General features: G+C 36.0%; 2 protein-coding genes across 4 annotated transcripts in view; one reads left to right on the forward strand and one right to left on the reverse strand.

The window, feature by feature from the left end:
- Positions 1 to 4,961, forward strand: part of ELAPOR2 (endosome-lysosome associated apoptosis and autophagy regulator family member 2) — a 173,074-nt gene extending 168,113 nt beyond the window's left edge. For both annotated transcript variants that reach the window (XM_004602150.2, XM_055144169.1), the window contains one exon: positions 2,264 to 4,961. In XM_004602150.2, the coding sequence (XP_004602207.2) occupies positions 2,264 to 2,323 (60 nt within the window). In that variant the 3' untranslated portion in view covers positions 2,324 to 4,961. The remainder of the gene's footprint in view (positions 1 to 2,263) is intronic.
- Positions 4,962 to 9,669: 4,708 nt separating this feature from the next.
- The window catches only part of GRM3 (glutamate metabotropic receptor 3), a 228,699-nt gene continuing 215,654 nt past the window's right edge, over positions 9,670 to 22,714 (reverse strand). Inside the window, exons 6-7 of one of the 2 annotated variants that reach the window (XM_055144171.1) lie at positions 19,033 to 19,101; positions 9,670 to 10,326 (exon numbers count right to left, since the gene is read on the reverse strand). In XM_055144171.1, the coding sequence (XP_055000146.1) occupies positions 10,253 to 10,326; positions 19,033 to 19,101 (143 nt within the window). In that variant the 3' untranslated portion in view covers positions 9,670 to 10,252. The remainder of the gene's footprint in view (positions 10,327 to 19,032; positions 19,102 to 22,714) is intronic. The other variant, XM_004602147.2, reaches the window with a different exon arrangement.

Genomic DNA, 22,714 nt, shown 5'->3' on the forward strand with positions numbered 1-22,714 from the left:
GTATTGAACATTAGTATCATATGTGCAAATCAGTGCCCTCCCCCATCCTATCTCTTAAAAGAATGACAATGACTTCTTAAAACTTAGATTGCTTGTGTTTGTTTTAAAGAAAAATATATAATAAAGCATATAAAGTACTTTGTATAAGTTTTCTTTCACTAAAAAATCTTTTGGGATTTGTCACCTTATTAATAACTAATAAATTCCTATTCAGGAATGGTAATCTAGTGGATGGCTATGCCAAGATGTGTTTCTTGATTGTCTTACTGATGAATCTTGGCACTTTTTCTAGTGTTTAGCTATGAGTAAAGCAGGTATAAGTATTGTGTAATGTTGTTGTCTGATTTTTAAAAGTTTGTTGCATTTCTTCATGAAGCCAAATTCTGTGTAAGTTTCTTAGCTGCAGTGTAATGTTATTGTGCTTTAGCTGTGTATTTGTATTCATGTCCTAAGGGTTATACCTTATTTGGTATTTTGGTATCAAGACACTGGTCTTGTGATGTCTTATTTATAGATTATTTTTTTAAACTTTCTCAACATTTACAAAAGTAACTTGTTCGTTATTTTTTCCTCTTAGCTCATTCCATAGTCACTTATGGGATGCTATGTGTTTGATACTCTGCCAGGTTTTGGTATTAGGTTTGATACAATTTCTTATTTATTTGTTTATATTATTATAGCTTAAGAAACATGTTTATAGTAGTGTTAATGATTATGGCATTGATATGCAAACTTATTGCACAATTTCTCATCAGACTGTTTCATTTCTTGGAAAGCAAATGCACCACACACAGACACACACAGACACACACACACACATCCCTTAACAGCAAAATCTCACGTGAACTGAAAAATTATGGCAATTGGAGGCGTATGAACTTAACATGATTTTCTAAAAGGACTTCAAAGTTCTAAATAGTATTTGAAGGATGTCAATGAGTCCCTGCCTTTCCTCCCCAAAGGAACTCAACAGTTAAATCAAGTTTTTAGCTCAGATTTTCTTTATAATTCATGCTTTATGCCTTAAGGCACTTTCTTATAATACAATGTGAGCTCCTTGAGGGCAGAATTTTTGTATCATAAAGTTTAATCCTATTCCTGCAAAACAGTGGACTGTTAATAAATATTTCAATGATCACTGGTTATTCCAAAAGTACAAATAAGATTTTCAAACATGAGATGTCAGCTAAGTTCTTATGGAGCTAGTCAGAACACTGAGGAGATCTGCAGTTTGCTCTCCTGGGGGCTTGTCGTCTCAGTCGAGACTGGAAAAGTGATGCGAGTGTATTTGTGTTGTGATCACCCACCCCCTCTAGTTCTGTCCCTGCAGCTACAATGCTTGTCTGAATTCTTGTTCTTCACTTAAATGAGTGAAAACACAAAAACAATTTTGTTTTTCTGGAAGATACTTAAAGTCTACTTCCTTTTATTTTCTTACTTGACTCATCTACTTTATACACACATTCATTTGCTCCTAAAATGGGTCTGCCTTCCATTTCTTTTACTAAAAAAAAAAACCCAGTTATTTTTATTCATCTTTATTCCTTTCTATAGTACATCACCCTTCCCCCTCACTGTTCCAAAAATCTTCAGAAAATGTTCCCTTACTTTAATGGTGCAGACACTGGTGAAAAAATTGCCCTTCTTTCATTTTCCCCATTAATGAAGACCTACTTTACTATGCTGCATTTTGAATATAACAAATACAGATATGTTAGAGTTTCATATTTTATTTATGATCTAAGATGATATATTTTAAAAAATCTCTAAGTAGGCACATACCTAAGTATATTTCCTTAAAAATATCAGTAAATCTATTTGTTCTAGATTTATGGGTACTTTCATTATTTTTTCTGATTTTTTTTTATTAGTTTGTTATCTAGAGATTATTTGTCAGTTTTGTTTTATTCATTATAATATAGAAATATAGAAGGTCATTTATTTTACAACACCTGGAAGATCAGAATATCACTTTGGAAGATTTGCAGTGGTTCTTTATAAGCACACAGTGACATTTTAGGTATCGCAATTGTAATGTTTTTCTTCTGTTTTGGATTGTCTGTTTTATTTCCTGGTCTCTAAAAGTCTCCTTCAGGGGTAGTATGATGATTTGTTTCAACGCTTTTCATTCAATGTAAAAAGCATAATCACAGGAGTCAGGGTAGATAGATTTAAATGATTTCTAAAACTTCTGAACATGTATGATTCTAAAATATTATTGGAATTTTATTATATGAACAAAATACTCTTTTTTTCTTCACAGGAAAAAGAAGATCATTTTGAATCTGTTCAGCTGAAATCCTCAAGATCCCCAAATATATGAAAAAACAGTGCTATAGCCTTCAGACTAATGACAAAAAAAATCCCTGCCCTCTAGTTTTACAGGACTGTAGTTTAGAGAGTGTCCTCATACCTGACACATTGGTGATCTCACAGAGGAGGGCCATGTCACTGGAAAGGGAAGAAGGGTGAAATGTTTGATTGCCTTATCACATGGTCAAGTATCTTGCCAAAATTAGGAAAGCAAATAAGTTTGGGTCTCAACTGAAGATGAAGCTCAACTCAGGAAGAGATTTTCTGTATATACATGTAACTGAAAACCAAGGTTTAAACCCATCAGTGCATTGCTGATGCATGCCATATAATTAATGGGTAACTTTTGTTCTTTATAACTTCAATATAAAAGGTGTGCTTGGAGATACAATGTGAGCTTATATGCATTGTGATCCATTTATGTCTTTATTTATATTTGGGGGATGATTTGGAAACAATTTTAAGTTATAATTATTTTCCCATTATATATTTTCTGGAAAGACCTTTAAGCATCTTTTCTATTAAAAATGCTGAACAAAGAAATACTTATTTTTTTTTCATTTTTTCCACTTACTGGGAATGCTTTTTGAATTCAGAAACCTAAAGTGAGCAGTAGCTTTTCAGGAAGTGTCAGCATGTGCTGGGGTTGTCAAAATATATAATTAATTGCCTGTGAGATTCCATCCGTGTTGGAATTGTAAGAAGGGGTTTGACTGAAAGTGTTAAAGGTATCTAAAAATAAAAGACAAGGAAAAGCTTTTGCTTTCTATTCATACAAAGTTTAGACTATCATTGACATCAGATGGTTTTAAAAAACATTTTTTGTAGTACTTGAAGTGTAATTTCAAATGAGTGGGACATTTTGTTGAAAAAATTATTTCATTCATTATGAAGAAATTCAATATAAATGCAGATAAATGTACAGAGATGTTGGGAAAATTCTGTGGTCTCCAGTAAACAGGAGTGGAGCATTTGCCATATGGCAAGCATTCAAGGTTACACAGTTATTTTCCTGTCACACAACTTTGAATAATGTGACTTCTATGAAAGTTTTCCTTTCCAAGCCAATATGGCACAGATTAAAATTTAGAAGTCTACTTATGATTGCGTTCATAAGAAGAATGTGAACATGAACATTTACTAATAAGTGTTGTCCTTTCTCAAAATTGTTATTCAAAATTGATCCAGATAATTGCAAAACTTCCTAGACAGATTGCAGTCTGTAATACCTGAATATTATTTTTGAAAGATGTTTGCAGTTGGATTGAACTAATTTTATGTAACCCTCAATTGTTATAGAACTGGGAAAGAGGAATTTTCTGGGCACTGATAGTTATTCTGATTCACTAATAGTTATTCTGATTCATTTCCAATAACAGTCATCTTTATTGATACTAATCCAGAATTTTTTAAAGGCTGATGATTAGCTAAAAGAGACAAGACCTGTGGGCAGGGTTTGTTGAATATTTTGGTCCAAGTTTTTCAACGAGTTTTGGCTTGTAACTTTTGATTCTTTGGGTGTTGTCTTATTTTTGTGGGAAATGGGATAAAAATAAATGTGTTTATTTGGTTGGTGGGTAAAACAGTGGGCCACTGTGTTATTGTTGACTGTCTTCATGTAAATATCTGCTGTCATACTCATGAGTATAGGTAAGATTGTCAGTATTTAATTATTTGTGTGTGTGTGTGTGTGTTTGTCAGAGAATCTGAGAGGGTGTCACTTAGCATAATCCCTTTTCACATTTAATTTCTTGAATCTTATTAAAAAAGGAGAAATCATTCTGTCATTGCTTATTTTTATCCCGCTAACAGTGCTAATGAGCCATTCCCTGTCTTGATAAAAAATTTAAACAGAAGTATGAAAATTCATTCGTTGGTCTATTTTTTTTAGAGAAACCCTATCAAAACTGTACAGGATGGACAGAGCCAGAAAGTTTCTGTGTAGTCACTTGTCACCTCTCCATCTTTGGCTGTACTCAAACATATATGTTCCAAGCTGCAGAGATAATTGGGACTTGCTCCTAGGTTAGCTTCTTTATTCTCCTGTCACTGGACTGAAATCTGTGACATGTCAAAAATGCCTTAAATTTTAATGAACTCTCTGAAATGTAGTAGATATTATTGAAGAAATTATTTTTTTGCCTAATTTTAGATATTACATTTTGTCAGTTTAGTTCCATTTTTGGAAAGGAACCTCCTTTCCCTTAAGATCTTAGAGGTTTGTCATTTTCTTTCAAGCATTGGAGAAGTATGACAAAAAGAATATTATTAGAAAAATATTCAGACCAATCCTGGCTATGAAATTTACTTCAGTTTTATGTCATGTCTTTGCAGAGCTCAGTAGAATGTTGAAAGGCATAAACAAGTTAATCAGGTTTCAGTGACTTTTAATTGACATTTATTGTTACTCCCCCCTCACCCCAAAGTGGTAGAACTTATTTGTTATTTTTCAAGAGGCACAGTTTTGAAGCCTTAAGCCTTCATTAAGTCAACCGTCTCCTGTAATATCTCTTAGCACTCTGTCAAAACATATTTAAATCAATTTTCCACTGGATATAACCCTGTCTTTTATGGATAAATTGTATCATGCCAGTTAATAGTGCTGAACAATTTGATATGTTTCTCTTAATTAAAATGGCTGAATTTTATTCTTATTGACTTTCCTCCTGTTTGGTTACTAAAAATCAAGTCATTTTTTCAGGACTTTTATGCATGCTTTCATCAATTTTCTCCCCATAGAGAAAAGGTAAATAGTTGAAAAATTGCTAAATGGTTATGTTGAAGAACTGCTTGGGCCCAGTTAAGGTGTAGTAACTTGGGTCTATAGAGTTTTGTGTGGAGGGTCAAGATTGTCATGATTGTCAGGACTAATCTGGACCAGCTAGAAAGAGAGCTCACTGGGCTGGAGCACATGTTTTTCATACTGGAAGCATGGGTTCAATCACTGGTACTTAATGGCTCCTGAACATGTGATCTATGAATATGATCTAGTATGCTACCCCCTCCAAAAAAAAAGAAAAGAAAACCAACAAAACAACAATAACACCAAAAATCCATACAAAGACAAGTAATCTGGATGACTGCCATTTGATATCTATAAGTGCATACTTTTCCTGTGGTTCATGTCCATTCCTGATGGAGGCTAATATGCAGATTATTTCACTCTAACTCAGGAGACTAAGTTTCTTGGGAGTTTCATGGGTAAGATAACTTTACTGGCAAACTCAGTGTCTGTGTATTTCTCATTGCTCACAGTTATGTTTTACCTAAAGGATATAGAGTATGGCTTCGGAGAATTAAAAATACCCTAGCATCTATTTTATAGTAGTCATGATTATTATTTGTTTATAGACTCAGGTTTTAAGCTTACTCTAAAAAAAGTCCAAAGGGGGACTAGAGAGATATTGAGGCAATTTCCTTGCATGAAGCCAACCCCAATTTGATTCCTGGCACCACATATGATCTCCTAAGCACTTCCAGGAGAAATGCCTGAGCATAGAACCAGGAGTAATTCCTTAGCAGCATTGGGTGTGGCCTCAAAACTAAAACTGAACTGTATAAAGGGAACTAAACTTGAAGACAAATTCCTAGCATGCAACTTGTTCCTTGGATATTAAAAATGGAATCTTCTTAATAGTAACTCAAAAGAGAGTACTCTCTTGTATTTTTTTTCCTTTTGGATAAACATTTTCAGATCAGTTCATTTTAGGATCATAAGTGAAAAAACTAAGCTTTAGTTAGATATTTTTAATTAAAAAATAATGTTATTATTGTAATTGTCTATCAGAGGACAGCAATTTTTTTCCCTATTAATGGTCATATGGTCAGATAGTAAATATTTTACACTTTGCAAGACATAGTTTCTGTAACAACTGATCAATTCTGCCCTTATAGAGTGAAAACAATTATAGATAATATAAAAGCAGCTTGGTGTGGTAGCATTCTAATCATAATCTACATATATTGAAATTTGAATTTAAGTTTCACTTGTCAGAAAAATTTTATTTTTATGATATTTTAACCGAGTATTAAAAAAAAGAATTAATATTTCTATAAAAACAGGTGCTGAACTGGAATTTGATATGGGAGCTTTGGTTTTCTGACTGCTAGTTTAGACCATATAATTCAAAAGCAAGACTGGAAGAACCTGATTGAACATATAGATTCAGTGCCCTTGAAGAGTTTAGTGAATTAAAAATCTCTAAAATCTCTAGAGAAGTTAAAGAAGAAAAATCACTTATCACCTATCCAAAGACAAAGCTGAATACTCTTGAGTTCCTCATGTAGTTTTTCAAATTGATAGTGGATAATTACTAGCAAAGAATAAATTGAAAAAAAAAGAATTGGTTTAGAATAAACCAGTAAGATTGAAATTCCTTTTTTTCTTTGGGATATATAACACATATATTGCTAAAGAAATGTTTCAGAGATAATAATCAGTCTTATATACAGATCCATTTAAAATTATCAGATATAAATCAGGGATAAAAGTAGCTTCTTATAAAATCTTGAGCTTCACCCTTTGTCTCCTTATTAATAGGATATTTCCTTATCTATTGTGATTGATTTTATATGCCACTGCTTAAACTAAAAAATGCTAAACTGGCAGTGATAAATCTGAATTTACTGTTATAGAACAAAAAAGATATCTGCCTTCTCCATGAATTTGAGTTTTAGTCATTAGAGGCTGGAGATTATAATCAACAATGCTGTTCCACCTCACTTTTCTTGGCTTGCCATGCTTATTGTATCATTTGAGAAACAGTGCTGGGGACCAACAACATTTTCATGATGAACAAGAAAATATAGTGGGAAGGATGGGATACAACCTGAGAGAATGTGGAATTGGAGAAGGAATGGTATGATGGAAATGAATGAGTTATTACCTTCTCAGTCTTTCAAGTCTGTTGAGTCTTCTGCATAAAAGCTTAAATATGGTACCTTTGTATTTTACTATGATCAACCTGACTGGGAAGAGAGAGTATTGATACTTAAACTTTAAAAGTCATAGGGCATTTAAGACACTGTCAGCATTCAGAAAACCTACAGTTATCAAGACTATCATAAGTTCTTTTTATAAGCAAGGTATATTCTGCCCAAGCCCTTAAATTTCAGGGCATTTTTTGCTAAGATGTTTTGATACAACTAGTTATGTGCTGTCAGGATACAGCGTTATGGGAGTAAAGAAAACTCTGTTCAAAATGACTTATGTGGTAATAACTTTATGATATCTTTTTTTCTGTACGTATTCTAAAAGTTGTTTTAATTTCAATGGATTGCATGTTAGATGATATGTATGTTGTGGCAGAAAAGGAGAAAATGATGGGAACTATTAATGCATTTCACAGGGTGTGAAATGCAAAGGCTATAGATGAAAACTCAGCTCCCCAATACAGTTTTCTCAAGATTTACTGACAACCTAATTGTCTTGTTTAAAAAGATTCATGATAAACCTGATTGTTTTAGGCATAAGCTGTGTCTCTGAACAACCCATCTGATATTGCCTTCCTCAGACCGTCACATTTTATCAGTGTATTGTTTCTTTTCTGACCCATCAGCCTTGCCTCTGTCTTTATCTTAAACAAATGCTCTTTTTGAGCACACGAATCTTTCACTCCTGCCAGTTTCAGTCACTGTAGCATTCATTTTTTGTCATCTAGTGTTGTTCAATCTAATACCCAGTCTGCCCCACCCACTCCTAAAATTCCATGTTCTTGCTTCAGTCTGAGGACTCAGGTACTGGTGAGTTCTGTCATATTGGGGCCTCTGGTAAGTTTTGAATGGGTACATTTGGTTGCTATTTCAGATGCATTCAGAAGCAAGCAGAGAATTTCTAACATCTGATTTATCACTTAACTTCCCTCCAGTCCAGTTATGTTGACTTTCATGCACTTGCTTATTGTGTTTGGATGCTTTTACAAGTAGCATTGGTATGTTTTGATTAACAAGATCCTTGTTATTCAGTCTACAAGTATCTCACACAGATATTATCCTTTCTATCCCTCTCACTTTTTTATCAGAAGTGATTGACCCATTAGAATACTTTTCAGTCTTTATGCATCCTAATGGTATTTTTCTATTGTAAGATGAATATGGTTCCTCATATATATATCCACTTTCTAATCCTTGTAAAATTGGGAATATTGCTTCATTTCATAAAAGGGCCTTTGCAGATGTAATTAGTTAGATATTTGGGGCCATACACAAATAGGAATGCCCTAATAGAGACAGTGGAAGAGGCAGACACAGAGCAGACCATGTGAAGATTTGGGGCGGGGTGGGGTGCAGTCAGAGGCGTGGATTGAATTGATGTGCCACAAACCAAGAAGACTGATAACTGGCAACATCTGAGAGAGACATGAGAGTTCTACTAGAAAGAAAGTTTTATCCTAGCAATAGAATAGTGGGTATGCCGTTTGCCTTGCATGTGGCCGACCCGGGTTCGATTCCTCCATCCCTCTCAGGGAGCCTGGCAAGATACCTGTGGCATATTCGATATGCCAAAAAAGTAACAACAAGTCTCACAATGGAGATGTTACTAGTGCTCGCTCGAGCAAATCGATGAACAACTGAATGACAGTGCTACAGTGCTATGTCCCAGCAACACTGATTTCTGGACTTCTGGTCATCAGATATGTGAGAGAAAATATTTCTGTTGTATTAGGCTAGCATTAGCCATGTGAAACTGGAATATGATCCATCTATGGTTTTTGATGCAGGACTTGGGAAATAATTAGGTTCTTGGTAAATTTTTCTATGTTAATAAATGATGTATGACTAAACATTTTATAAAGAGTAGTACAGTATTTGATAAGTCATTTTTAGCATATCTATGATTTCCCTTTACTCCACTATTCAAGTTATTAAGATGTTCAGTTAGCAACAAGCCTTTGTGTCCAAACAATGTTACTGGATTTTAAAAAAATCCTTAGACAATAAGGTATTCTGTATTGTCATTGCCTCCTTCAGCTGTGAATGGTGAAGAGTGATTTTACAATGGAATGGTAAGATTTAAGTTTTCAAGGCTTTTTGCTAGCAATTTAAGCTAGCAAAAATTTTTTTTCTATTTGCTAGCAAATAGAAAAGAACAATCAAACATTCCCTGGCAGGCCAGTTTTTGCATTCAGAATGCTGAAGTTTCTTCTTGCCTCAGAGCCTAATTGAGCAAATTCTGTGCAACTGTAGAGATATGCTTTAAAGAAGTCAATAATTGTCCACTGGCCACTGAAATGGTCTGGTAATTGTAGTATCTTCAGTTATTTCTGACTATTGTGATCTGTAAAAAGCCTGTATTTGTATACAGCTCTCTAGTAGGGTAAAGCATGTATTTTGCCTACAAATAGAGGTGAGGAGAAGCATAGTTAGACACTTTATTCGGATATTAAAAGTAGATATAATTTGACATTAAAATTCAAATTACTTGGAATCATTAAAAAAACAACAAACCATTATCCACCATGCTGAAAAACCTTGAAGGTTTTATTCTCAGTATTTTTACATTAATACAGATGCTTTTTTATCTTGTGCTGAGAAAAACGATTTGTTACACATAATGTAACTTTAATATACAACATAGAAACTCATCCTAAATTAGTTACAACAAGGACCTACAAAAAATTTCATAGGAAAAAAAGTTACCTAATATTGCCACCATATTTTTTAGTAGACTGACCCTGTCAGACCCTGTCACCAATGCTCAGCTCTGTAAACAATGGTTATTCCAATTCTGGGGAGTTATTACTAATAGGGGTACTAAAATCAGCCTAAAAAGTTCTAACACATCACTATATACTGTACAGTCCTCAAAAATAATTTATTGTACGGTTTCTAAAAAAAGGTACTAGGGTTGTTTGCTTGCTTTGTTTCCATATCCCGGAGCTGCACGTGAGCAATTTTGCCTAACAGTCTAAGAACACAAGAACTGAACCGCAATTCACAATCACAGAGATGAGGTGGTGGAGTCGAGGACTTCCCGCCCATTGCACACCGTTGGGACATATGTGCTTGCAGATGCTGGAAAACAAAGCGGGACAGAAAAATCAGCATTAGTCATGTGGGCAACAGAGGTAAGGCATGACTTATCACAGTTCAAAGTAAAGTAAAAGCTCTTTAAATCAGGCTTTGGAAAATGGTAAGTGATTCACTGCGATAGTAGACACCCCAATTTTAAAAATAAAATTTTAAGCACTGTGACTTACAATACTGTTGATAGTAGGGTTCTCTGAATATTAAAACATTCCAACAACACATTTCACAGGAGTGTCCTCTTCCCCCTACTATTGTCCCAGGGTCCTGCCCCACCCCCACCCCTGGCCTCCATACCCCTCACTACAAGCTTCCTACTGAAAGTAGACCAGTTTTATTTCTGTTGCTTTGGGGCATTTGCTATTTCCTTAATATGTGTCTTTGTAGCTCACAATGGGAAAAATCATTCTATATCTATTCCTCTCCTTATAACTAACTTCACTTGGCACGGTATACTCCAGACTCATCCATGTAACAGCAAACCTCAGTGATTTTGTCTTGTGGTCAAGTAGTTTTCCTATGTATAGTTTCCAAACATATATGTTTATTCTTTTTATGATGCTTAGTTTCCCCAGATACAACTCTTAGCTCTTGCTATTCTGTGATTTTTGTTTTCATGTAAATATTGTGAATATGTACTATAGCTGCTTCCTGAATACTTGAGTTGTTTCCAGATTTCAAACCAAAATTTAAAATTTATTTGAATTAAAGTTAATTTTCATCCTGAAAAATGCATGAAGTAATATATCTCTTGGAGAGAGCATTATAAGCATAATCATATTTGAAACCAGTACTGTGTTTAAAATTATCTTTGGAAATCTGTAAACTGAAGAGTCTTGGGCATGTTGGTGATGGTGGAGATGCAATAACTGTCTACTAAAAGCATAAACATTAAGATTTGTCACCAGTTACCCTCAACTGTAATAAAAATGAAAAGACATTAAATATAGTATAAAAATTTAAAGCTCATTTTAGTTTTCATAGAAATTATTAAATTAGTTTTTTTCCAAGTACCTTAATTAGTCTTATCTTTCTGGGCACAGATAAATCTTGTATAGCTCCCGGAGTCATCTGTGAACACTGCCTTAGAGGAGGGTTTAATTTAGTTTCATGTTCAAGTGGATAACCTCAGTGAAAACTCCAATAAGGCGTGAATGCTAAGAACTTGAATTTCATAATACTCCTCAGAAGGAATGATATTCCTAAATAATGGCTCTTATTATTATTATCACTGACAACAGTGACCAAGTGTTATAGTGTGATTATCATATGGACATTGTTTATTCTTTTTATTATGCTTAGTTTCTCCAGATATAACTCTTAGCTTTTGCTGTTCTGTAAGTTTTGTTTTTATGTAAATATATATAGATATATATACAGATAAGTTATATTTATTTTTTACTCTTAATGACACTTTTTCCTTTCACCAAGGATAAAACAAGGAGCCCCATCCTCCTGTGCAATGAAGCCATAATAATCTGTTAGATATGGCCTTAAACATGAAAACATTTTGGTGTTCTTTCCATACCCATCATTTGGCCCAGACACTTGGACACAATCCTCTTGGTCATCTGACTATAGCTCAATTGAACTGATCAGACTGAAGACACATATCTCTTGATTAATGATCCAATAAACTAATATATTCTGATGTATTCATGCCTTTATGGATTTATGACTTTGATATATTTTGCCCCGTAAAAAGTGTGATTTTCATAGGAATTTCTTTGCCCTATGAAGAATAAAATTTGAGGTTATATAGACTGCATTGAGGGAACAATCAGCATATTTAGAGCACTCAGAACTCAGAACTCAACACTAAGGAAAGAAACTATTGCTTCTCATTTTGCATCAACTATACTGGCAAGTTTTGGAAGACTGTATATGAAATCTTGCTGCCTGTTTACCTAAAATTAAAGTTCAGTAATGATACATATTAAATCTTTGGAAGAATGTTTTATTCCTTCTATCATTTTTAAGTTCAAGTTCCATTTTCTTCAGCAACATGAACACACTAAATATCTTTGGGGACAGGTATGGGGTAATTTACTCTTTTTAAATTTCTGCAATGAAAACCTTCTGAGATACTATTTACCAGATAAAGATTTGATGGAATGTGACAGTGTTAATAATTCCAAATGCAGGGGCTTTTATTTTTTATCTGCAGAGTTTATTCATGTGCTTATCTAATGCACTTTCATCAAAGGTAGGTAAGTTAAGAGAAAGAAATGGAGAAAGTTCAGGCCCTACATTATTAGTGTCTAAGAGTATACCACAGGCCATTTGATACATGTTTTACTGCATGTTTCCTCCTTATATCTAACCCTGGACCTGGCATCTCTATGGGGATATGTAAAGGGTATTTGAAACTCAGGTGACTGAAGCATTACTCTGGATGCCTTAGCCTGGATCCATTTAGTTGTATTTTCCTCAGTAAATGGTCACCCCACACAGTCAGTTATCCAAACTAAAAACCTGACGTTTAGGCTTCTCTCCGTTTTTGTTCATCCTCTGTGTCAGATCTTTCTTCAAGTGCAATTCTCTCAGGGTTCACACATAACTACCTTTATCTCTGCATGTGCCTGTGGGTCAAACTACCGTTTCATTTCTCTTTACTACGATAACAACTGCACCCTGTCATCTGTTCCCTCTCTTGCTTCCCTGCAATGTATTCTCTGTACAACAGATAATGGAGAATGCAGCTGTATATAAGTCATCTTAGACCCCCAACGGCTTTCCCTTTACTCTGGGTTAGAAACATTAGGGTGATTCAGATCACGCTTCTCTTTTGGATTCACCTTATTCCCATTTTCCTCCCCTTCCTTTTATGCCTTTATCGTCAAAAACTAGCACAATGCCCTCCTCCCTTCACCCTATCCCCACTGCCCTGCAACCATTCTCTTCTAAAAAAAACCTGTCATAAGGTCACCTAATCTAAAGCAGCAAACCAGTTACTCTATTATATTACCCAACAACAAAAGAATTAGCTGAACATAGTTGTTGGTGTCTGATTTTTGAGGGTTGATCCTCCACCTCCTCTTCCTCCTCCTCCTCCTCCTCCTTCTCTTTCTCTCCCTTGTTAGTATTGCTATTCTTATTTTTCAACTAAAAAGTTGCACAGTTTATGCATTATAATTATATAATCCTGGAAAATATTTAGAAATAGACTAAATATTTTCTAAATGATGGTAGAAGCAGCTACATTTTGAGGAAAGTGAGAACCAATAGAAAATTCCAAGAAGAAATAATCTTTTCCCTGAAAGAAAGAGCAGCAGATGTGAGGTGTGTGGTCAGCCTGGGCAGGGAGAGAAGGGGCCTCTGGCTCACAGGTCACAGTGCAGCAAAGATCACCCCCAGCACAGCAAAGAGTACTGGCTTGGGCTGGGAGCACCCATAGCAGGTGTGTGGCTTGTGACATTTTGACTAATCTCTTCATCTTTTCCAGGATCAAGTTTTATTATTTCTGTGCAGGTTTTTCATTTTCCAAGATTGAAGAGAAATGGTGTGTTATAGGGGTAAGTCTAGGAGAACTCGGGAGTGGCATGCTAATGCCCTTCTTTGTCTCTCTTAGACTAATCTAATACCCAGTCTACTTGCATTTTTTTATGATACATAAAAAAAAATCTACTCTGATGTGACCCATATTGCTGTAGAATTTGATATAATGCTGTTCTTAAGTGTGCTCCTCTTACCATCTTGCTCATTGTATTCGAATTTCTGAAAAACTGGGCGTATTTGACCAAGATGTAACAAGGACTTGTACTTCATGCAAAGATAGCTACAAGGAAAGACCCTCAAACTATAATTTTGAGCAATATTTTATGTAGTATACACCCTGTGAAGATCATTATGGAATATCACAAAATAAGTTTTCTATCTGTTTCATAGGAACGCTAAAGGAAATACTGTGAGAATATCTAAACTCTTTGACAGGAAGATAATACAAATTCAAGATCTTCTTACAAGGAGTAACAACAGAAAAAAGCCCACAGGAATCTTTCTATGTTTTTTTTTTAACCCATTTGTTTTTTACTATCAAAGGGAACCATAACATTTGTTTTTTGGCTTCTCTTTTTACTCTTTCATCTGCAGCATTTTCCAGTGCATTTTATTTTATTATGTGAAAAATATTCTCATTTTTGCACATGCTGCTGAATATAGTAGGGGAAATTATTGTTTTATGAGTTTTCTATTTCAATTACTTTGCCTTTCATAAATATTTCACATATGCCTCCCATATTAGCCCATCTGTTATTCCCCAAGGTAGTAAAATATATGGCAGAGCAAAGTACTATCATTTTCGTGTGTGTATCTGTGATGAGCTTTTGCTATTATCTAATGAAATTCTCACGAGAATTTTAATGGTGGAAGTTCAGCCCATTTTCTTAAGTGCGGGTAAACAGATTTCTATAATAATCATTTCTGTCAGAAATAAGAGGTGTGCAGACTTATATTTCACTTTCCTTGGGAAGATATGTGAGTAACAGATGTTAGTTACTGTAGGCAAAGATAGTGCTTTTTGCTCTTCGAAAAGTAAAGACAGCTAAAACATCTAACAAGTTGCAACACTGATCACAAAAGGGAAATTCACACCCATCAAAAGGCATATTTTGCCTTAAAAAAGTTGATGAAACACTGAAGATCAGTGCATCCAAGTGACAAACTTTGTCTCACACTGTGAAATCCATTTCTCCACCAGTAATGCATGTACTGGCTAGGCTTTAGAGAAAATGACCCTAATTTTTGCAGGTAACTGGACCTTTGATCAATGTTAAACAATTTATTTAATAGTTTCTTATGTATGCTAAGTCTGTTAGCCAATTTAGTGGCTGAGTCTTGCATGGTTCCTGAGAATCAGTATGTTAACTATGTAATGTATTGTACTCAGAAAAAAATAAAACAAATATTTAAACAGAACAGACATTCCATTCTGTTTCCATCTGGTCTATTTCCTTTGCTCCTGGTGACCCCAAAATAATTTTTCCCAACATGATTGCTTATTTAGATATTTTAATACTATGGTCTACCAGCTGTTTGCTCTCTTGTCTTCTTTGTTACTGAATCCATGTTCTTATTCATTCCTTAACTTTACTTGTGCTAGGGTCCTTTGTTCCTATGCTCGAAGTTCTTCTTCTAGTACATACATGTTATCTGGGAAGATGGTAACACTACTGTTTACTGACTCAGTAGCCTTGCTATGTTATAGATTTTACAGTGGAAGAGAATCTATTATGAAGAAATAAGGACTAGATTCTCAGGGAGTTTCCCCTTTATATTTTAATTTAGGTTCTTAAATTGTTATCAGTAGACTTAAGATGAAATCACACTTATTATGACATCAGATAAAAATCTACAAACCTAAGATTTAATTTCCAGGCATAGAATTAGAACTTCTAAAAGAAAAAATCTTTATTTAATGATTCATCTCTTACAATTCTTGTGAAAAATAAAAATGTCACGTACCATTTTATAACCCACTATATAACTTAGCTATGTTATCAATAGAAATTTCACTTGATATTCACCTGGGTGAGGGCTGTCTAAAAGATAATAATGCTCTCTACCCCAGGAAGCCTTGATAGACAGGTCTCGATACCATCTTATCTCTCCCATACCAACCTTGGTATGCCATCTGTTATTGGCTTGTTATAGTCCCTAGGTGACAGAAGAAACTCAAAAGATTCTTCAGTGACCAAGTCAATTATAAAACTGTTGACATTTACTTGGTTAGTGATATGGCTCCAAAGTCTTTAAAGTTACTTCAGGTGGTATACAAATACCTCTTGGAGGACAATGGAGGCTCACAAATAATGAGTACGAGGTCCTTGGGGGTCCAAGGTCCACTTACACTTGGCCTGGCTGTGGGCCTGGCCAGCAGTGTCATGTTCCGTGAACTCTGTGGTGCTGGGGGCCATGGCTATACACGGAAGGTACTCAGGAGTCTGTGCAGCACTGAGGATCAAACCAGGGTCCTAATACATTCAAGGCAAGTGCTCTAGTCTTTGAGCTAACTCCCCCACCCCTAGATACCTTTTAAAAATATTCTATATGGGTGGCATCATTGTGCTAAACACATTCATATATGTCCATTTTGGGTATCCTCCAGAAAATATCACTTAAAGTGGAAAGGAAACAATGCAATAAACAATATAATAAATTTATGCTGGGCATTTTCTTGCTTTGGTTTATGGTACTTATCATCTAAATAAAGCACTGTTGCACTGTCATCCCATTGTTCATCTATTTGCTCGAGCAGGCACCAGTAACGTCTCCATTGTGAGACCTGTTGTTATTGTTTTTGGCATATTGAATATGCCACAGGTAGCTTTCCACGCTCTGCTGTGTGGGTGGGATACTCTTGGTAGCTTGCTGGCCTCTCCAAGAGGGATGGAGAAATCAAACCCAGGTCAGCCGTGTGCAAGGCAAATGCCCTACCTGCTATGCTATTGTTCCAGTCCATTTAAATAAAAGTATGTATAAGATTTAATTATATTTTTTAAAAATCAGCATACATACATAGTTTTTCAGAATTGTGTGCTTCTCTCAAGGCATTAATAAATGTAGAGTTACAAGGAAATACTTATGACTATATATTATGATTATACAATATTAAACTTTTAAGCAAACACCTTACCTGTTGTACTATCTCTCTCTCTCTCTCCCCACTTCCAAAATGATACTAGCTTTTAAAAACTATTTAAATGAGAGAGGTGCCTTTGACATAAAAAATTATGGACTGGAGACATAGTACAATTATTAAGGCACATTGTTTGCATGTGTCAGATCCTGATTTCATCTCAACCATCACACGATCCTCTGGATCATGACAGGGTGTGCATGACCTGAGCACTGCAGAGCTGAAGCACCCACTGCATTCCTGTATCCTAACACTGAATCAACTGACCCAGTTGTCTGAAAATTGCTGGGAGGCTACCAGGGTTTCTTGAGCACTGCTTAGGAGACCCTCCCTTATGCATGATCATGAAAAACACTGATAAATATTTGCCAAATCACATTTTCTGAGAAACTTCATAGATAGTCCTTTTGGAATGAATATTCTATCTTCTGTGTAGCAATCTGGGTGTGGGGCTCTTTGCGGTCACCCATAGACATGATTGATGCTGTTGAGCTGCCCGGCGCAGGATTTTGATAGTACTGTAAATGTGTATCCATGTTGATAGAATAAGATGCCATCAGGTATGTAGAGCCCTCAAGGGAATGTCTTTAACAAAAAAGGTAACTGAATTTTCAGGTTCTAAAGATTCTCAATTTCAGATAGACCTTGGGATGAATTTTATGAAAATCCAGAGTGCAGAGAAGTCATGTAACAGCTTTGGAGAGTTTAGGTACTCTAGTTATCATAATCCTTAAAATATACTATATAGAGAGATTCAGTTTTATCTAGAAAAGATATGTAAGAGTCAAGGACCCTGAGTTTCCCTACCCTGCCTCTATTCTGCACCGTTTCTGTCTCTTTGTTCACTGGTATTAAAGAAGATGGGCCAGATATGTTTGGGGGAAAACCTAGACACATAAGTTAAGAAAAATCCATTTACGTACTGCAAAAGAGTGCTTGTGAGACGAATACAGTGGAAATGTTAAAGAGAAGAAAGAAGAGACACCCCACGTCATTGATCAAATACATGTACTAGTACCTATTAAAGCTGGAGTATTCTTCATGAGGGTGGGAGTAAAAGGGAATGGGATAAAGCTCTTAGGAATGCCAGGAACAGCCCTTTCCTAAGGAAAATAGATAGGAATCTGATTTGAATGCACTCAATGTATTCTGCCTGGAAACTGATGCCTTAGCTTGCTGACTACTCCAGTTTCCTCCTGCACTGGCCAGTGTGGATTTATGTTGATAATATACTTGTGCCTGTGGTTAAGAAGACTGCCAGTTCAGTGTGTTTTTAAGTAACTTGGCCAGGGTATTATGTAGATAGTGACATTATGGGATTCCCTTAGCTAAACACTACAGCCATATTATGCTGTGTCTCAACTTGCATGTAGAAAAGAAATATGGGCTTTAGCTGCATGCACTGCTTCTCTTTTATAAGTCAGACTCAACATGAACAAGGGCTTATATCTTGTCACATGAAGCATCTTCAAAGGCTTACCCACGGATATGTACAAAATCTGTCCCTCATGTGCTGGTTCTCTATTATAGAGCCCTTTTGTACTGTTGTACTAAAATTATATTTTGATCCCAGAAGGCTATTTACTTGATATTTTTATACTACTTCTTTCTGATGATCAGAAGATGCTTTATATTAAAGACTAATTCTGTTAATTGGGCAGTTTCCACATTATCACCTAGATAACTGACTTTTTGAATAAGGCTTTGTCAGAGGAAATCCATCATATGCCTATGGCTGCTCCGGGACCCAAATCTGTGCATCATTAGTTAGCAGAAGCCTCTTGGCTGATCTTAACGATAATGACATACATACATCTGAATGATCACCATGGGCAAGAGAAACACACATCCCCATAGGACCAAGTCTGGGTACATAATAGCTTCAAAGACGATTGAGCACACTCCATTACTCACCTCTCTCCCCGCATCTTTGCTGATACAAACCTGTATTAGTGTCAGCCATGTTTGGACCCACACAGGTTCTCTCTGGTTTTATGCTATGTAACCTCACATGTATAATGGGCTTGTTGCCTTCACAGTTACGCAGTTCCACTTACATTTGCAGCATGTGTTCTTGATTGCCTGTCCTTGGCAAGCAGCTCTGGACGGTCCCTTTGCTTCTAAGGCTGAACAAAATAAAGAATGACCTATTTTCTTTCTCCTCCAAATACAAAGGCTGTTTGCTTATGTGTGTGGGTGTGTGAGTAGTATTCCAGCATTTGTTCAGAATTTCAGAGTCTCTGAGGTATGATGCTATTGAAAGGAACATTCCCACTCTCTGTTAACGTTTCCTGAGTGACCAGGTGCCTCTCTACATGGAATACTTCTCTGGAGGGTTTAAGAGGGAAGTAGGTGAAGAATTGCTTGGGATGTGACCACAGAGATCATGAGCAACAGGCATGACTTCAAAGCCATCTCCTTCATTAAACCAAATGTCAGCTTCCTCTCTAAGGGATATCCCATGCGTGCTGAAAGGAGACTTTCAAACGAACACGATGACCACTTAATGCCTGTATTGCAAACCATAACACACAAAAGGAGAGAGGGAGTAAAAGGGAATGTGCCTGTCACAGAGGCAGGGGTGAGGGAAGGGGTGAAGGTGGAGGATGCGATACTGGAAACATTAGTGATGGAGACTGGGCACTGGTGGAAGGATGGGTACTTGACCATTGTATGACTGAAAACGTAATCACAAAAGTTTGTAAGTCTGTTGTTGTATCTCACAGTGTTTCATTAAAAATTTTTTTAAAAAAAGTTCACAAAAAAGGGGGGGATATCCCAGAGTAACTTCCTGCTCTTCACTAAAACCAGTGCACAAGTAGAAGGGATGGTTTGGGCTGAGGTTATCTAATTTTGTTGCGCCACTTATAATGAACTGGTTCCTTTGCTTTGATCCAACTAAGCAGAATATGGATGGTGAGGCCTGGGAATCTCAAAGGCCTGGGAATCTCAAACAATTTTTTCTTTTTACCCAAATACTGAGAACCACTAACCAAAGAGTACACTAATGGAAAAAATCTGTGTAACTTTTGTTTTTATTACTTTTGTTTTGTTTTTATTACTCTGATTCTCAATTAGTTTACCAGCTATTGTTCTCTTTTGTAAGTGTTAATATGTAAACATTTCTCAAATGGCAATATGCCCTAATAGTCCTTTTTAACAATGCTCTTTCTTCCATGCCTGCTTCTGAGTTTGCTTATGTTTCTTTCTCTCTCTTTCCCTTCCTCTCTCTCTCTTTCTATCTCTCTGTCTCTCTCTTTCCCTGCACTCTTTGAGTAACTGCTCATCTTTTAAATTCTAGTATTGACCATTTTCATGCTGCTGCCAGTAAGCCCATGTGGGATCCAAAGCTACTCTTTGGATATTCTTTGAAAAGTACTTCTGTTACTGTCTTTCCCAAGAATTAACTGGAAATTCATGTGCCTGTACCTAATAGTTTAGGTGGTTTCTTGGCATCATTTAGAATTGTGAAAAAATGCTACAATTTGTGATGGGAGTAGGGTACTGGATTAATTTAGGTTTTGGAAAGTGAGGAAAATTAAAATGGCCACAGATTCTTTGAAAAATAGGATCAACATCCTTAAATCTGGATGACTGTGGGATATCATGTGGAGAAGTTTCACTTCAGGCTTCTTTTCTTCCCTTTTCACTCCAAGCTTAAATGGCAAAAGCATATGGACCTTCCAGATCAGATCATTCTTGGCTGAACACTACAGACCTCTAGTTAACAGAGAAAGTGAATTACTCTGCCAAGGGCTGTCTGAATACCTCATCTGCAAAATCATAAGAAATAATAAAAGGGCAGAGATGATAGCAATTTAAACATTTTAAGATGGGGATGTATGTTATATAAGAATGAATACATAATAGACTATATGGGGTAACTCTGTTGTTATATGATTCAAGCATGGGAATTTTGTTTTTATTTCTGGAGGGAGTAAATCAGAAAGCCAGCAGCAATATTTGTAAAAATAACCCAAATGAATAACATGCCTAAGATATTAATTGGAAAAAGACATAAATTATACAACTTAAGTAAAACATCAGCTCTGTCTAATAAACTCAGGGCACTTTATGGATTTTTTTTGATTTATGAAATGAGATGCTTCTAGTATTTATGAAGGAAATGAATATAAATTGAGCCTAACAGTGGGGGAAACAGGCATCAAAGTTTTAAACAGGTTGCCTAAATTATCACCAAAGAAGGTCAGTGGCATGTTTGCACGTAGACTAAATCCACAGACCAAATCCATAGGTTACAAACTTCCTTGACTGTAATTTACAGTAAAACTTGTGTTCCTGAATCTGGCATACATGTAAGTAACCTACGAACAATCTTTATAAAACTTTATTAGAATAAACTTCAAGACTTTTAAGTCTTATTTCCTTTTTAAAAACTCACAACGAACATTCTAAATAAATTTAATTTATGTAATGACTATATATTTATAATAAAATTTATAACGTATATACCTAATAATGGGGTATGCTTTATAGTATAAAAACCTCTACCTTAGACGCTAAGCTTTACGGGACCATGAATTCTGTTCTATTTGCCACTGTGTATACAGTGCTTGGCAGAGTCTCTTACCCCTGTACCTGGCCTCTTCACCGGGGCCCCTTGGAGGAGGGTGGGTTGAGTTTCCCTTTCCATCCTGAGCAGTGCTCTGGCAGCCTAAAACCTCTGGAACCCAGCCACAGCCATGCTCAAGGCCACTCTCCACATTTGTGAACAAGCCTCACGCATGAAGGAACCAGTAGAGGAACCCAGGAGTGTGAGCCTCAGGGCTGAGATCTCCAAACCTGCTCGATATGGATAGTCTCCTCCACCCAGATTCCCCATATTCCAGTAGCTTGGCAGCCAAACCCAAAAACAGCTCCCAGCACCATGTAACCCCATCAATGGCCAAGATCCAAAGACTATAAAACAAAGCTCCCAGACCTCTTATAGCCTAGTTCTCCCTCTCAGAAAACCTGGCAAAGTACTGAGAATATCCTGACTACACAGCAGAGCCTGGCAAGCTCCCTGTGGTGTATTCATATGCTAAATACAGTAACAATGATGGGTCTCATTCCCCTTACCCTGAAAGAGCTCCAACGCAGCACTGCTGGGAAGAATGTGTAAAGAGAGGGTGCTAAAATCTCAGGGTTAGGACGAATGGAGACATTGCTGGCACCCACTCAAACAAATTGATGATCAATGGGATGACAGTGATACAGTAATACGGTGCTTAGGAATTTCTGGTGTGTTAAAGGTACTTAAATTATTTTTTAATAGCAATAGTTTTATTAAAATGGGAAGAACATTGGTCACAGATTAGGAAATCTAGAATCAACTCATTGCATATCCTTGAGAATTAACTTTAGTTCTTTATGCTTTCACTTATAAAATGGAACTGTTAATATTTCGTACTCATAAGGTAAAGTAAGTCCATGTATATGAAAACTACTTCCATTAAGATATATACTATTATAAATAAAAGAACAATACTTTTTAAAATTTATTTTTCTTGAAATGCCTAAAGACAGCATATGAGTACTTTATTTTCTCAATACCTTTTCAGTAATATGAACTATAAAAAATGATTGGGAAACATGAGATCAAATTTATCCTTTGTGGGGCCTCCTAAATGGTGTTTAGGAGGCCTGGGCGGGTCAAGCTATACTTGGCCAGTCAGGCTGGAGGTTGAGTGTGAGGATCCCAAGACACAATACTGCTCTAGCCCTACAGTGCTGGGT

Source organism: Sorex araneus, chromosome 1 (genome assembly GCF_027595985.1).
Source record: "Sorex araneus isolate mSorAra2 chromosome 1, mSorAra2.pri, whole genome shotgun sequence".
NCBI classification, from domain to species: domain Eukaryota; kingdom Metazoa; phylum Chordata; class Mammalia; order Eulipotyphla; family Soricidae; genus Sorex; species Sorex araneus.